The 17,652-nt window shown below is 39.3% G+C and overlaps 1 protein-coding gene across 4 annotated transcripts in view; it reads right to left on the bottom strand.

The window, feature by feature from the left end:
• The window catches only part of C10H12orf4 (chromosome 10 C12orf4 homolog), a 38,097-nt gene extending 20,669 nt beyond the window's left edge, over window positions 1-17,428 (bottom strand). For 2 of the 4 annotated variants that reach the window (XM_032646772.1, XM_032646774.1), the window contains exons 1-9: window positions 17,345-17,428; window positions 15,318-15,520; window positions 13,212-13,357; window positions 10,917-11,098; window positions 7,512-7,611; window positions 7,300-7,421; window positions 1,823-1,929; window positions 1,257-1,454; window positions 55-183 (exon numbers count right to left, since the gene is read on the bottom strand). In XM_032646772.1, the coding sequence (XP_032502663.1) occupies window positions 55-183; window positions 1,257-1,454; window positions 1,823-1,929; window positions 7,300-7,421; window positions 7,512-7,611; window positions 10,917-11,098; window positions 13,212-13,357; window positions 15,318-15,495 (1,162 nt within the window). In that variant the 5' untranslated portion in view covers window positions 15,496-15,520; window positions 17,345-17,428. Of the gene's footprint in view, window positions 1-54; window positions 184-1,256; window positions 1,455-1,822; window positions 1,930-7,299; window positions 7,422-7,511; window positions 7,612-10,916; window positions 11,099-13,211; window positions 13,358-15,317; window positions 15,521-16,226; window positions 16,403-17,344 lie in introns of those variants that run through there. The other 2 variants (XM_032646773.1, XM_032646775.1) reach the window with 2 other exon arrangements.
• Window positions 17,429-17,652: the final 224 nt, after the last annotated feature.

Genomic DNA, 17,652 nt, shown 5'->3' with positions numbered 1-17,652 from the left:
TTAGGGACAGAACATCCTGAAAGTGAAATTTTTAAAACTCTGAGTTTCACTGACCGTGTGATTCTTTCAGCTTGCTCCTGCGCTGGGTTCTGGCGTAAAGTACCACCTGCTGGACAACCTCCAGCTGCTCTTCAATTCGGGGAAAATGAAAGTCAGTGCATTCTTGGCAAACTGTGGCGAAATCTAAGGGAGCCAACACAGTTACGAACTTCTAAAGGTGAAGTATCAAGTATTTAGTATTTACTTACAGACAATGAGATCTAGCAGCAAGAGAATACAGCATTCACAAGGATGACTTCTCATACTTGTCCTTTCAATAATTATGTCTTACCAAGTTAGGGGACAACAATTTGGTTTTGATCAGAAACTTAATCTCTCAATCGCCCAGAAGAGTAAACAATTAATAGGCAAGGAGATTTTAATATAAGTCCAAACCTTCTTTAAATAATATATACTTTGATCGTAATCCAGTCCCCAAAAGTGCTAAGAAATATAAGGTTCTTTTATTTATAATAGAAAATAAACTCTATTCAAGCTTCTTTTAAAAAGTTATACATTTGAATATACTTTATATATTAAAATTTTTTAAATAATCATAAAAAATTAATTGTACTAAGAGGGAAAGTAGAATTTTACCTAGCATATTTAAGAAATAGGTTATTTAAAAAAAGAAAGAAAAAAAAGGATAAATGGATGAACTAAAATTCACTGAGTCAGGATCTGCTCCTTTTTGAAAAATACATTTATATCTTTTTTTTTTTTTTTTTTTTGCGGTACGCGGGCCTCTCACTGTTGTGGCCTCTCCCGTTGCGGAGCACAGGCTCCGGACTCGCAGGCTCAGCTGCCATGGCTCACCGGCCTAGCCGCTCCGTGGCATATGGGATCTTCCCAGAGCAGGGCACGAACCCGTGTCCCCTGCATCGACAGGCGGACTCTCAACCACTGCGCCACCAGGGAAGCCCCTACATTTATATCTTGATTATTCTTTTTGTTATACCTTGATACAAGGATCCTGTAAGAGTATTATCTACAATGTGATAGAATTTTAAGAAAAATGAAACACCCTGAAGCACCCAAGGCCTGCTAAAGTATGAAACAAACCTCAAATGGCAGTGTCTGGGTATGTGTGCTGTTTGGTCTACTTGAATACTGGGGTGACTCAAGCCTTTTTTAAAGTTTTTCACTAATTCCTTTCTTTTTAGAATGGCATTAAATGGAGAACGTTAATGGCATAAATATGCATAATGTTAACTTACCTCTTTTAATACCACTATATGAATTGATTCGGTTATCCACTAGCAACACCAGGCCACAGAGGGACGTGGAGTAAAGCGACAGTGCTGTCTGGAGTCGGTGGAGCTTCACACCGCTTCGGTGGCTCCTCTTGTGCTTACAGAAATCCAGCATATCTGCTCTCAGCAACCTCAGGTTATGCATGGTCTTCAACTGGGCTCCTGGGGGTAGGCAAAAAGCCCAGAAAGATACTTAGACAGCTGCAGAAAGCCAGCTGGGCAGGAGGCAAATCTCTGTGGCAAGAATCCAGTTACATCTGTGCTACGAATAATTAAAATGGGCCTTTTGCAATTTTCTATTTGAATAACTATTAACATTGCATCTTTCTATTTGCAGAGAAATAATACATGAGCTAAAATAGAAAACTTATAGCCAATAAACTATAGGCTTTCTTGGAGCAGAACACAATTTTTAATAAAAAGAACCTGGGTATATTCTACTCACACGCTAGGGATTTTTCTCCTACAGCATTAAAAAAAAGTTTCACAGGTTACAATAAATTGTGACTGCAAAAAATTAATATACTTACCTAAGTGAATGGTAAAACTTTCTTCTAACTTTCTCTGTTCCTCATAAATCCTTCCATTTGCTTCAGCGGATTCTCTGAGCTGACTTGGTTGAACTTTAATTTCCTCACTGAAATTGAAAAAATTATTGATATGCTTTTTTTTCTTTTTTGTATGTTTGTCAAAAACGTTTCCTAAAGGAAAGAAAGCTTTACAGTTAAATGAGATGAAACAGCAGAAAGCAGCACTTAATTTATTCCTAAATTTATCCTTTATCCATGGGGACAAGTAAGATCATTAACACAGGTTGTAAAATTCTTACTTATTCTTTCATTTCTTTGGTTATTTCTTTCAGTAAGTGATGCATATTTTTTTAGTCATTACAGTATCAATAATATGTCATCATTTAATATTTCTTAGTAGCCTAAGAGAATGATTAAATGAAGTGACTAACATTAACATGTTTAAAGTGACATTTTAATATATCCTGTATCAGCCTTAGGGCTGGCGAAACTAGAAAATAAGTGAAGTGATAGAAATGAAAATTAAAATGTCAAATAATAAAAAAAGATGTAGTTCGTTTTGATGTATTCATATCCTCTCTTTTTTTTGTTGTTTTACTGTTTCCTGTTTTTTCACCACCAACGGTCTCCCATTAAAGGACTTCTCTCTTTGCTCTACTCTGCCCTTGCGCTTCCGGAAAAGGTTTCCGTGGAGGCGCCAGAACTGTACAACTGCTCAATTCAAATTTCATGGTGAGCTGAAGATGGTGTAAGTCTGGAACAGTCATCCACTCCCCTGACTACATTTTTGGGGTAAATCCAAACAGTCTCATTAGCATCACTGGTTGACTTCATTAGTAAAGATGGCAAATTTAAACCCCAAAGTAAATCCATATAAATTTATATTAATAAAATATCCTCAGCTTAGGACACAGAAAGCCACAAGACAATGATGTTCCCATGCTAACAGCAAGAAAAGCTCAGATTACCTATAAGATCATAACTTTTCTGGAGCTCATCAGAGATTCGAGGTAACAAGGCAACCAAGAAGCTGAATTCTAAAGCGTGACATGCTTTAGAAGGAGAGACAGGACACACAGACAGCTTTCAGTTTGGGCAGAGCACAGCAGAAATAGGTTGCTGTAATGTATGTAAGAGGGTAAGAAAAAATCAGCTAAAATTTTAACAAATTCTTGAAGGTCAAGTATGGGCTAGCATGTCCATTTAGAACAGCTATGAGCTCCAGGCACCGGGGGACTTTGCATATGCTCTTGCAAACTCTTTCCTGTGGGCCTCCACCAGGCGCCTCCAAGAAAACCTTGGGGGCAGGACAAGCGAAGAGACAGCCCACTCGGTGGCACGGGCAGATGTGCTAAGAGTGCCCCAAGCCCAAGGCCCAGATCTGCTGGACTCAGGCTAAGACTGAAGCTGGACAAAGACCACAGAGACCCACCTCCCACCCCCGACCAGGAGCCTGGCATCAAGTTACAACAACGTCAGTCTGCTGCTGGCGGGTGGGCAGAGCAACAGCACACACGGGGACCTCCTGCTGTGGCACAGGCCTGCAAAGGCTACTGAAAGCTGAGGGTGGAGCAGGATGACAGAGGAGAACAGTCTAGAAGCCAAAGCCCTACTCTCAATACAAAGTGGCAGCAGTGCACTGCTGTAGAAAATGAAGCCTATGGTGGACTGAAGAGCAGAAACCAAACACAGCCCGACTGCTGACTAAATTTCCATAACCTTCACGTTAACGGCCTGCTCATTTCTGGGCATAAGTACTGTTGACCTCAGTCTCTTCTTTTCTAATACACACAACAGCCAGCATTCAGTTTAAAAAAGAGAGAGAGAAACAGAGAGGGGGAAAGACCCAACAAAGCAAGCGAAAATAAATAAATAAATAACCCACTGTCAAGAGAGAAAGCAATCAACAGAAACAGACTTAGAGATGACCCAGATACTGGGGCTAAAAGGAAGGGACTTTCAAATAACTATGACTAATACGCTGAAAGATTTAGTGTAAAACAACACACAAGGACAGATAAGGAATTTCGGCAAAGAGGGAAGTACTAGAAATAAAACATGTTATCAGTTCGATGATCACAGACGTCAATTCCTTTGACAGGCTCATCAGCCGACCCCCCATCATTTTATGATGCCACCATTACCCTGATGTCAAAACCACATGAAGATACTATAAGAAAAACAACGTTACAGACCAACATATATATATTGTGGATGTATTTATTTACTACTTTATAGTGGATATATTTAAATTTACATATAATATATATGAAATAGTACATCATAAGTTACACGTATAAGTTGGAACTATAAAATTTCTAGGGCTTCCCTGGTGGCGCAGTGGTTGAGAGTCCGCCTGCCGATGCAGGGGACACGGGTTCGTGCCCCGGTCCGGGAAGATCCCACATGCCGCGGAGCGGCTGGGCCCGTGAGCCATGGCCGCTGAGCCTGCGCGTCCGGAGCCTGTGCTCCGCAACGGGAGAGGCCATGACAGTGAGAGGCCCGCGTACGGCAAAAAAAAAAAAAAAAAAAAAAAAAATTTCTAGAAGAAAACATAGGAGAAAATCTTTGTGATCTTGAATTAGGCAATGATAACTGAGATAAGAAACAAACCATTTAAAAATTGATAAATTGCACTTAATTAAAATGAAAAACTTTGCTCTTCAAAAGAAACCATTAAGAAAATGAAACAACAAGCCACAGGGTGAGAGAAAATATTTGTAAAACACATATCTGATGATAGACCTGTATCCAGAATATATAGAGAACTTTCACAACTCAATAATAATAATGGAAAAAAAAAATAAGAGGTATGGATAGAAGATCAGCACGTGAAAAAATGTTCAATGTTAGTAGCCGTCCGGGAAATGCAAAGTAAAACCACAACGAGACACCACTACAAAACCTACTAGAATTGCTAGATATCAACACCAGGTGCTGATGAGGGTGAGGAGCCCCTGGGACCCTCCCACAGTGGTGCTGGGAGTGCAAGATGGTACAGCCACTTTGGAGAACCAGCATCTTATAAAATTAAGCACACCATGGATTTTACTTCCCATGTTTTCCAGCAATCCCACTCCTAGGTATTTACATAAGAAAATTATAAACATATGTCTATAGAAAGACCAGTATGTGAATGTTAATAGCCGCTTTATTTATAATTGCCGAAATGCTTTGAATGTCCGCCACTGAGTGAATGGATAAACAAAGAATAACAGAGCAATAAAAAGGGAAGAACCACTCATAAATGCAACAACATGAATGAGTCTCAAAAGCGTTATGTCAAGTGAAGGAAGCAAGACACAAACTGCTACATACAGTTTGATTCCATTTATATGACATTCTGTAAAAATCAAAATTACAGGGACAGAAATCAGAGCAGGTTGCCACAAGCTGGGCAAGGGGAAGGGGGGTTAATATAAAGGTATAAAAAGGAAATGCTATGTCTTGATTGCAGTGATGGTTTCATGACTAATTAAGTTTGTCAAAACTCATCAAAATGTAAACCTAAAATAAGTGACTTTTACTTTATGTAATTTATCCTTCAATAGACCTGACTTTAAACAAAAGGGCAAAAACGGACATATATACACTACCAAATGTAAAACAGATAGCCAGTGGGAAGCAGCTGCATAGCACAGGGAGATCAGCTCGGTGCTCTGTGATCACCTAGAGGGGTGGGGTAGGGAGGGTGGGAGGGAGACACAAGAGGGAGGAGATATGGGGATATATGTATATGTACAGCTGATTCACTTTGTTATACAGCAGCAACTAACACACCATTGTAAAGCAATTATACTCCAATAAAGATGTTAAAAAAATAAGTAAACAAATAAACTTTTTAAATGGATCAATCTCATACAGGAGTTCTATACGTAGTTATGTTGAAAACAGGTTTCTGCTCCCCAAGGAAATCTCTATCAAAAAGGAAAGCAGGCTAACCCAATCACAGTGAAGATACTCTTTCCCAGGAATATTTGGTTTTTAAAGCAGCAGCAGCTAGAGGCCAGTATTTACACAAAGGAATTGATCCTATAGAATGAATTTCTGAAACTAGAGTAGCAAAGCAGGAGATAATTTTTGTAGCAAGGGGCTTTCTTAGCGTCCATAGGTTGATGACTTCCTACTTTTCTGACCACAGTATAGAGTACGTATTTCACATTGTGGCTCAATGCACACATGAGTAACGTGCTGACATTTTTTTCCCTAGTCTATTCTACTCAGTTCTGTTCCATTCAATTCCATTCCATTTTATTGTCATTTTTAAAAGTCCAATTGGAAAGTAAAGGATCCAGCATGGTCCCTGGCAGACTGCAACCAGCAATTTGAGAAACACCATTGGACCTTATAGTACACAGGTGTTCCCAGCCTGTCTGTCGCCTCACCTGTCCCTTTCTATTGTGTTCAGCACTATTTTCACTTGAAATGAGGGGTATATATATATGTTAGTGTCCAGGAGGTTATCCCATTTCTAATTATAAAAAATTGTTTAAATATTTCTAAGGTGTTGGCCCGGGGAAAACTACAACACAAATGACAGATTATAATAAGAGATGATACAGACTGTGTCAGGTAAACAGTTTAATGATAATCCATCCATCTGCCTGGTTTACACCCATCCCATCAATATTTATTTATATGCCTGTGTCAAGACCTAGACACTTGACAAAGACCTGGGTATACAACAGCAGAAGAACAGACATGGTTTTTGTCTTCAAGGCAAGACAGGTGGGGGAGAATGACATTAGACAAATAAAGGGCAATATCTAAATGTTTATAGCATACACTAGAAGATGCTGGAAACAGGATTATTATACTGTACTAAATATATTCCCAATCGGATATACTTTAGGATTTGAAAGAAGAAATTCTCAAAGGTGAGTACACAGCCAGGAAAGAACAGGCACTGTCGAGCTCTAGGGCAACCCATGAAACACAATGTATTTAGGCCATAAGGCACCACACAAATTGTGACTTATGGAAAGTCCTCTAGACTGTTTTGGTACCTTGTACATGCTTCTGTTACTGCACACATCATTCTGTACAGTACTGTTTTATTCACAGGTCAGTGTCTCTAGAATATAAGCTAACATGGGCAGTTATCTTTTTTTTGCTCTTCTGCTTAAAGAGTGCTTGGCATTTAAGGTGCAGTCGACCAGTGTGTATTGCACTGAAAGGAAACCAACTTAAGGAAACAAGAGACAGTGATGGCGGTATTTAGGTATACACACCCACAAGATTTACGGCTAAGTTCTAGCAGGGAAATCACTACTGTAAAACAGCCAGTTACCCGCCCCACCCCGCAAATCATCCACATAAAGTCTATAAAATGAAAGGTGTTACAGGAAGTATAAATTATCTTGAATTTTCACCGGCAACTTAAAAATATCTACAACTAAAAAGGTCCAGTTTTACAATAAATACAAACTATTACTGACAATGACCTTCATCTAATAAAAACAACACCCGATTAATACCTGAGAGAGCTGTTTTTGGGGTTTTTTAGGTCTTGATGAAGTTTCATCACCCATTCCTGATACTCTTGCTTTTGAATGGCAGTCGACTGTTTTAATTCATTGGACCATTTATTTTCCAAGTCCTAAAAAGAGACAGTACACTGACTAACTACTTCTTTTACAAAAATAAATAAGTGGAAAATGCAATCCAAACGTCATTATACTTCACTCACCTGCTGGGATTCGAAATGCTGAGCAGCCAGTGAATTTACATCTTGATCTGTCAGTGATTTTCCCAGTTCCTGCATCACTTTTTCCATTTCAATGCCTTGTCTGAACCATAAATAAAGCAGATCAGATGTATTCATCAAATTTTTAATACAACCACTCTGGATTTATTGAACAACCTCTACAAAGTCAAAAGAAAATTTTTGTTTTCTAGGACTATGTCCAGTTAGGGCAACTATATTACCTGGAAGGCACTTTGAAGCCTTGCCAATGGAGCTGTGGAAATAATGATGATAATGTCATATAATATCAACAACGTCATTTGTGCAGCTAAATTGGAATCTAAGTTTAGTGCACAAATGAAAGCATTCAAAATCTAGGTGATCTTTCAACTTCCATGGCTAATATTTAAGAGGCTGCAGATTTACACTAAGAAGATACTCTGCAATTCCAGCTTAAATACATTTTCTGTTTATTTGAACATGAGTTAAAGTGACTTCAAAAGGTACTTTATATTATAACCAGAAGCTGCCAGTTAGGTTCTAAGAATCAAGCTGGTATTAAGTCACAGGGTTCCCTTTTTAGAGGAATATGAAATACATTCTGAAGATACATTTTAGTCTTCTTCATTTATCCAAATAAACATGCAGAAATTAAGAATGGTTTTCTCTACGGGAAAAACTAATCAGTGGTGTTAGAAGTTCAGATAATGGTTATTTACGGGGGAAACGGGTGGTGACTGCCGGATGGGCAGGAGGGAGCCTTCTGTAGGGCTGGAAATCATTTCTTGATCTGGGAGATGAGCACATGGGTGCACTTACTTTGTGAAAATGTACGGAGCTGTACACCTATTGTTTATTGCCTTTTCTGTATGTGTATTATATTTTAGTAAGCTCATTAAAATTATCTTCTAATAAAAATGTATTTAAAAAATTTGTTCTGAAACATATTTCAAACAAACTTGTAAACAACGAAACACAGACATGAACTAAAAGGATTTTACTATCATTCTAGTCAATTTAAGTAAATTGCTCTTAAAAGAGAACTTATACTTATTTATAACAACTGATTAAGATACTTACATGTATATGATAAATGAAACTCATTCATATGTTACACTTCTATACATTTCTATGTATACCTTCTAGTATTAAATATTCAATATCACTTAATTCCTACTTAACTATAAGTGGGCAGGTGACCCCATTAATTTTTTAATAACTACTAGAGGTCAGGTGAAGGATGTGCTTGCAAGTAAGATTGTTATTTAAAACAGAAATAACTACTAAGCATTAATAAATATAAACTTCGATACAAATATATTAATATTTTATATTACACATGTTCCCTCTAGTGGATAAAGAGTATCATTGCCACTTTTAAGTTTCAAAGAAATATCTTGAATCTGATTTGCTAAAAGAAGCAAATTTCCAGTGAGGAAAAAGAAGACCAATAAATAAAAATTCAACAAATAAAATGTCACAAACATTTATTTCACCCTAAATGTTTTAAAAGTGCAAATAGTTAATGATACAATATATTTTTTCTATGATTAAGATCAAAGAAAATTTTATTATTTTTCAGATGAAATACTATCTATTGGCTCAGTATGTCTGGTGGGGTGATTCTGACAACTTGTATATTATCTCGAACAAACTTAGGGAAGAAGATCATTATAACTATTGATGCTGTACTGAGAAAAGTTATTTTAAAAATGTAAGATGGAATTAAAATGAAAGGAGAAATGAGAAAAGGTGTCACTTCTGCTCATGAATTAGATAAATGAATTAAGCACCAAAATTGTGGGTGAACTTCCATCAATGAACTCCAACTCACCTTTAGTTATACTGTTCACCTTTGCAAAAAATATTACCTACCTTAAAGGGAACATAGCTTATTTTTATTTTTTAAGCTACCAGTTTGGACTTGTGAAAAAGAAACTATAAAACTGTTCTTAAAATAAATGTATTCAAATAACGTTTATACGTTTAGGTGGGAAAAAGCAAAGCCCCATCAAGAAGTCTGGCCAAAGGACATTTCAAAAAATAACATAAACCAAAACAAACCCCGATGAAAAACCGTTCCACGACAGAAAATGTATATGAAGTACCAGTAAATGCAGATAATTAGTATGTTAATTCAGATTCCCCAAAACTGAAGAGTTTTGTGGAATGAGAATCTTCTTCCAATTTAGAAAAAAAACAATTGTAGAATATTGATGGCCAGAGATGAAATTTTCTGGGAGGTGGAGTGAGCAGGCAGCAAAGTCGACCACAGTTTAGAGCAGCTCACCAGCTGAATGAAAGCAGGAGTGATGGCTACTGACATGAACTACAGAGAGCCAGGCTGGGCATTTTCTAATACACCTAGATGGGCAGAATGAGTGCAGTCCCAGAAGACCTGAGATCCAAGGACAGATTCAGAATGAGATGAAGATTATATTATTTGAGGCCCTGGTAGGAAAAATCAAACAAATGTAGTTCAACAGAAGGTAATTCATTATTGTTAGGTAATTATACTCTTACATATTTAAAAAAATCTAATCTCTATTTCATTCTTAAAGTATGTTCACGATATTATTGTCTACATAATAAAGAACTAGAAGAAAATCAAATTTTTGGCTCAGTAAAATGGGGATGATAACAGTAGGATTGTGCTAAGAGATCAAGTGAGACAGGGCATCGGTTATGGACTGCATGTTTGTATCTCCCCAGAATTCATATGTTGAAACCCTAACCCTCAATGCGATGGTATCCGGTGGTGGGGCCTTTGGGAGGTAAGTAGGTTTAGGTGAGCTCAAGAGGTTGGAGCCGTCCTGATGGAATTAGTGCCTAGAAGAAGAGGTGATACAGCTGTCTGTCTACGAGCAACACACCAGGAGCCCGCACTGAGGAAACGCCATGTGAGCGACATTAAGAAGGCACGGTCTGCAAGCCAGGCAGCGAGCGGGTCCTCAGCAGACACGGAGTCTGCTGGCACCTTGATCTCGGACTACCCAGCCTCCAGACGGTGAGAAATCAATTTCTGTTGTTTAAGCCACCCGGTCTGTGGTATTTTTTTTTCCCAACAGCAGCCTGAACTAAGACAGCATCCAAAGCACTTTGCACAGTGCCTGGAACAAAGCAGACCTTCAAAAGAGGTGAGCTATTCCTCTTATTAGAACTAAGAATAGATAAGACCACCGTAATTGTTTAGGTAAATCACTGGAGAAGTTCTATAAACCTATGAGGACCTCATCTTCCCAGATGAAATGACAGATTTAAACGCATAAGAAAATTAATTTCTAAGGTTAAAGATTCTTTTTATTCTATTCTTCCATTTTATAACAAAATGAGAACAAGCTGTTCTGCAGCCCATCAACATTTGATGACGTAACATTTAATTATGATAATGCAAGAACTCTGAAATACCTCTCTCGTAATTTTTTCAGCTCCACATCTCTTTCGCCAATCAGTTCTGAGATACTAACAAAGTAATTGTGTTCCAAATTTAGGAGAGTTTCAGAGGCAGGAGAATGGATTAGGTCATGGTACACGTCTGCGAAGTCTTCATCCCAGCTGGGCTCCTCGGGTCTTGCATGCTCTAATGTGGTCTACGAGATGAGACACGAACAGTCTTAAATCCTGATGTAGTATTTTTATTTAACACACTACTAGAGAAGTGCATATATTATGATTCCATTTCTGTACATCAAAGGACAGAAAGACCCTCCATCTATATATGTGTATATAGGTTACATAGGATTATCTGAATATACAAAAAAATACAGAAAGATGTCAACTAAGTTGTTAATGTGGGTTACCTGGAGGCAGGGGTAAGGGGAAGGCGTTAATGTGGAGGAAGAAATAGGAAGTGCCCACAATAAAAATTTTAAAAAAAGTGGTGAGTAGGCTGAGATCCCATTTCTGTGAAACCCAAACACGCTCAAAGGGGCTGTTTTGGCAGAGTGGGACTTCTGAAGACCTTTACTTTGTATTCTAAGGTGCTGCATACAGAATAACTTGCATATATTAATTCTATAATCAGAAGGGGCTTTCCATTATTAATATATTGCTACGAAAGGTTTTGTAGGCTATATATTTAGAGAATGAGGTTACCTAAGCAATAACACTGACCTTGAAAACCCAATTCATGCACAGGATTTTATACCAAGATGTGCATTTGCAATTTTCTTACTCTGAACTTTGCAAGTATTGTTTTCTTTATAAAATGTAAGCATGTTTCAAAGTGTATGAAAACAGTAGCTATCAAAATGATAAAGGGGCTGAGTAAACACCAATAAACAAGAAAAAGAGAAACATGCAGAGAGGCAGAATGGAGATACCCCAAGCACACACACAAATCCATCCAGGGGACAGACGCCTGTCCCCAGACGTGCGCCGTGCCAGCACATCTGACACACACAGTGCTCTCCAGGGGAGGAAACTGGCATGCTGGCAAGTCCCCTGTCAAAGGTCATACAATTTAAAGGCAAAAGTGGAAATATTTTTTCTATTATTGATCTTTGCAGACAGACATCTATAAAAAAGAATCATCTAAATTCTTCCCTTTTCAAAGTGAAAATGTCAAAAGCTGGAATCTGTGACAGGACTAAGTAATAATTTACCTTAAATAAAACAAATGGATAAATGACAGAAACAGGTATTTTGAACTGGGTCAATAGGGTAAACTTTTCCCCTTGTTTCCTTTCACTTATACTTCATCGGCTGCCAGATCAGGAGAGAAGAGTTTCAGAAGACCAGCTGAATCTAGAAGGCGGATTTCATCTACCCCACGCCTCTGAAAACCCGAACCCGCATTCTCGTAACTGCTCTACATCTCTAGACCCCGGCACTGCTCTAGAAATGATAACCAGCCCACGTGACTTAAGCCTTGTTCCAAATTCACATCAGGCTCGGGCTGAAGTTTTGCAGGAAGGAGCCAGGGCCAAATCACGGGGATCTGCTGGGCCCTACGTAACACCAGACATTTGGAAACCCCATGAACCAGGTCTGCTCACTACATAATTTTCAGCATCAATTTAAAACCCAGCCTAGAGGGAGCCTTGTGAATAGGCAGAAGCTACCTACACGAGAAGCACTGAACGGAGTTCTTATTTGACCTAATTCGCGCCATATTCCCTCAGGAGAGGTGACCCTAAAAAGGGGACTGTGACAGCCGAGAGGAATGGGCACTGAGTAAGGGCCTGTGGAGAAACTACTCCACATCCAGGCCCATCTGGACTTCTCTGTCTCCTCCATCACTATACTTTAAAAACAAACAAACAAAATCACAGGAAAAGGGATCAGATTTGCAGTTAACTGAGGCTGGGGATGGGGGAAGGGGAAACTGGATGACTACAATCAAAAGATGCAAACTTCCAGTTATAATAAGTACGAGGCATGTAATGTACAATGTAATAAATATAATTAACACTGCCTTAGGGTATATACGAAAGTTGTTGAGAGTAAATCCTAAGCGTTCTCCGCACAAAAAAAGTATTTCATTTTCTATTTCTTTAATTTTGTATCTATGTGAGAGGATGGATGTTCACTAAATTTGTGATAATCACTTCGTGATGTGTGTAAATCAAAGCACTATGCTGTATGCCTCAAGCTTACACGATGTTGCACGTCAGCTACATCTCAATAAAGCTGTAAGGAAAGAAATCTTCATCAAAGTTCAGAATATCCTCAAAATTTACAATGTGATCTATTTTTTTTTACCTCCGCATAAGCTTTGGCCCAGGTACTTGCCAGCTGATGTAAATCTACTTCACCTGACTTCACAGCTTCCAGGGCTGCTTCAGCATCTCTGTCATAATCTTTGAGGGATTCTTCTTCGATAAACTGGCTCAGAGCTTCTTTTAAGTCTGTAACAGGGACAACAAATACCATTGTCAGTACACATAAAGAGGGAACATTTTACCTGGCTAAGCATTCCAATGTCAAACTTTATTTTATCATGCTTAACAGAATGTCTAACTAAAATAGTGTCTTAACAGAATGAGAATACCCTTAACCCTTAAGAGAATGTCAAACTAAAATAAAATCAGCTTAGGGGATCATTTAACTAACCTCACAATTATTCTTCTTTACAATCACAGGTTATTGAATGGTCAAAATTCTTAACTCTGATATACAACCCTGATACTAATTTAAAATGTTGGGACTTCCCTGGCCGTCCAGTGGTTAAGCCTTCCAATGCAGGGGGTGTGGGTTAATCCCTGGTTGGGGAGCTAAGATCCCACATTACTCACGGCCAAAAAACCAAAACATAAAACAGAAGCAATAATGTAACAAATTCAATAAGACTTTAAAAATGGTCCACATCAAAAACAAATCTTAAAAAAAATTTTAAATGTTAATTTCTTAAGCCTGATTCTTTATCTGAAAGTGAGTAGGGAAAAGCACATAAAGACCTCCTACAGATTTAGAGCGGCTAAAGGTTTCTGTATTTAAATGAGTTTCCTATTTAACTTTCAAGGGTATATATTGTTACAGTCTTTGAATCTGAGAGAGAAATTTAGTGATTAGCATATTAAAACTGATTTATTTCAGATGACCTACAATTCCAACTATTCAGAGACTGCTTTGAGGATATAAGAAGACCATGGCTTTCATCTTGGGCCCTTGCTCCCTCACTCTCTTAGGTTGCTGGCCCTGGTGGAGGCCAGCTGCAGGTCCTGAGGTGACCCTATGAAGAGGCCCACATGACAAGGCCTGACGACAACCTCACAAGGGATCTTGGAAACAATCCTGTCAGTAGAGCCTTCAGATGAGACTGTAGCCCTGACTGATGGTATGGCTGCAACCCCATGAGAAACCCTGAGTCAGAGGCACCCGGCTAGGTTGCACCTGCATCCCTGAACGACAGTAACGGTAAGGACGAGATAATACATATTTGTTGCTTTATGCCGCTTTAAAGAAAAAAAAAAGACTGACTGAAGAGCACTGGCATAGAAACCAGGACACCTGGGTTCTGGTCTTGGCTCTGTCATTATATAACTTTGGACCAGAGGTTCTTGGGCATTAAGATGCATCAGAGTTCCCTGAAGAGCTTACTGGAACAGACTGCTGCATGCACTCCCAGAGTTCCTGATTCAAAGGGAATTGGGTGGAGCCTGCCCAATAATCCACATTTCTAACAAGTTCTCAAGTGATACTGTAGCTGCTGATCAGGGAACAATTTTTGAGAATCATTGCGTTGGGCAAATAATTTAACCTTTCTAGGTACCAGTTTCCTTATCTGTACAGTGAGATTGTGCTGGAAAGTTTCTACGTTCCCTTGTAGCTTCGACCTTCTATGATCCAACATATTCTCAATTAAAACATTTTCCCTCATCTGTAGACAGAACACAGACCTTTTAACGTGGTTTAATACACACTTTATTAATGACTTTATGGAATTAATTTAGGTGAGCAAAGTTTGTTGAAAGACAGGTACCCCTTCTCTCCCATGACATCTCAGGAATTGAGGACCGAATCATTAAAAGGGCAACGCATCTAGCACATAGCTAGTGACAGCTGACACACCTTATGAATCCATCCAACTACATTAAGAGGTTAAGAGTTCTAATCCAGACTCTGTAACTTTTCATATTTAATTTAAATTTAATTTTTATACTAAAATGCCTAATAAACAATTACAAGGGATACAGAAAAAAACACTCCATAAAACAAAGGTCTGGGGAACCTTTTTATTCTTGAAAGCTTCACATTTTGTGGTTGTTTCCAATGCTTCTTAGGTTTATGTTTTCTAATATAAGACTTCTAATGACAGAGACTATAGGAAAATAACGAAGTGATATTTTCAAAGAAATCAATCCTCACCTTTTTCTATAAAGCATGGTAAATCATGCAGCAGCATCAGACGGCCATGTAAATGACTGGCATTCTCTTGAACAGGAAATTTGAGAGGCACCCTCAGTTCTAAGCACTGACTTCCCACTTTGAATTCATACACAAATTCCCTCTCTCTGTTGCAGAACCTTTCTCTGTTTTTCTTCATCTTCTTTGGCAGGATTTCTATAGCACTAACAACAACAAAAAAACTCAGCGGGTTATAAGTCCATTTAAAAAAACCACGATGTTTCATTATTGCTGTTCCACTTCTAAGATGTTCCCCCACTCAGGTTTTATTTGTGTGACTCTGAGCTGATTATTCTATTTCCCTACGTTTATCCCTGCATTTTCATCTTCATGATGAAAACAAAATGCTTCTTTTTTTAAGGAAAAGGTTCTTCTAAACTTCATTTAAGAAAAAAATTATGCCCACAAAATACTTAGCATTCCTAGGCAGAGTTCTCAGGAACAGGTAAGGATCATGGAGAGAAGAACAGAGAGGATTCTTAGGAACAGACGCATGGTGGGTGGATACAGTTCATGAAACAGCTGGTGAATACAAAGTCAAAGAAACAGATCAGGGACCAACAATTCATCTTGAAGAGCTTAGAGGTGGTGGGTATGAGATCTGATTGGGGGTGGAGAGAAGGGAGATGGTGCTGGAAAGATTTCCATGAAGGAAAAAGATACACAGAAAGTGGAAAGTACAGGACAGCCCACAAGGCAAAGTGGACACTATTCATAAAGAAGAAAATCTAGTCAAAAAGAATACAACTGAAGATTTACTTATTAGCCTCCTAACTGGACTCCTGTCCCCAGGCATTTCCCCATCAAATCAGTTCTCACACTATTCTCTACACTGAAGTCACAGCAATCGTTTTCAAGTGCATATCTGACCATGTTGCTCGTCTGCTTAAAATCTTTCTATGAAGGGCTTCTCTGGTGGCGCAGTGGTTGAGAGTCCGCCTGCCGATGCAGGGGACACAGGTTCGTGCCCCAGTCTGGGAAGATCTCACATGCCGCGGAGCGGCTGGGTCCGTGAGCCATGGCCGCTGAGCCTGCGCGTCCGGAGCCTGTGTTCCACAACGGGAGAGGCCACAACAGTGAGATGCCCGCATACCGCAAAAAAAAAAAAAAATCTTTCTATGACATTCCTTGTAGGACTCAGGATACAATACAAACTCGTTAACGGAGCTTACCACGCCCCTGCTTATACCTCCAAACTCTTATTTCAGCACCTGCACCCCGTCGTCTCCAACACACAAATCCAAAAACTTTATTTTCCAGCCATACTAAACTTCTTTCAATACCAAACCTCTCTTTCCACTCCCAACCTTTCTGAATGTTTTTCCTTTGCCTAGCACACGCTCACTGCCCTTCTTTCCTTGGCCACATCTCAGCTGAGCTAGGCCCCAGGAAACCTTTTAACTTGTAGGACTGTCATTAGGCTTAATCATATAATAAATACGGAAGCATCCGACAAACTTAAGATGACCGATAAATGGAAGCTGGTAAAAATAATAAACAATAACAGGAAGCTCTATAAGAACATATCAATTAAAAAAATCAAAGGCTGCTAAATGAGCACACATGATGCAGGCAAAGACAGTAAAAAAACATTGTGCAGGGAACTGAAAATTATGGAAATAGGGGCTCATGGTCTCATCTTGTTTCGAGTCATAATTTTCGGCAAACAAAAACCATTAGCTCTGGTTTCAGTTGGTTCAACCTTTAGCCTTACTGTGTTTCAACAAATTGATACTTTAGCTCTCTCTCCCCGAGCTGTTATTAACAGCAGGGCTGAAATCAAGCAAGGTTTCCGTACAATTATGGGATGCGAGGAGGAGAGCGGAACCGAACTCATGCAGCCAGTCGAGTGGAGGTTCTGAGGCTTAAATGAGTCAGGGAAGGGAGGGCAGACAAAGGGCCAAGAAGCCACGGCCGAGTGAGGGGAAGAGCCCCCGGTTAGAGGGTTTCGGTCTGAGGGGGCTTCCTCGCTCGGGTCGCGGGCTCACCTCCCCTTGTTCCGAGTCTCCGGCCGTCCGCACTCCCGGCGCTGTCAACCAGCCGCGGTGCAGGAACCGTCAGCTGACTGCCGCCTTGTTTTTACAGCCTGAAGATCAGCTCCGGCAGATTCGTCCGCATCTTTTCCTCTTTCCCGGCACCCCGTGTAAAATTCCTCGGTCTAAGTGTCCCCTTTTTCCATAATACCTGAGTTGAATCATTTAAAAAGTGTAAGAAGGTGTATTTCTACTGTTATTGTCCATTTCAGAGACGGCGCAGAAGTGACGAAAGTGCAGCGGCGAAGCACCGGCTCGACTCT

Source organism: Phocoena sinus, chromosome 10 (genome assembly GCF_008692025.1).
Source record: "Phocoena sinus isolate mPhoSin1 chromosome 10, mPhoSin1.pri, whole genome shotgun sequence".
Classification (NCBI taxonomy): Eukaryota; Metazoa; Chordata; class Mammalia; order Artiodactyla; family Phocoenidae; genus Phocoena; species Phocoena sinus.
This window is presented reverse-complemented; position numbering and strand designations above follow the sequence as displayed.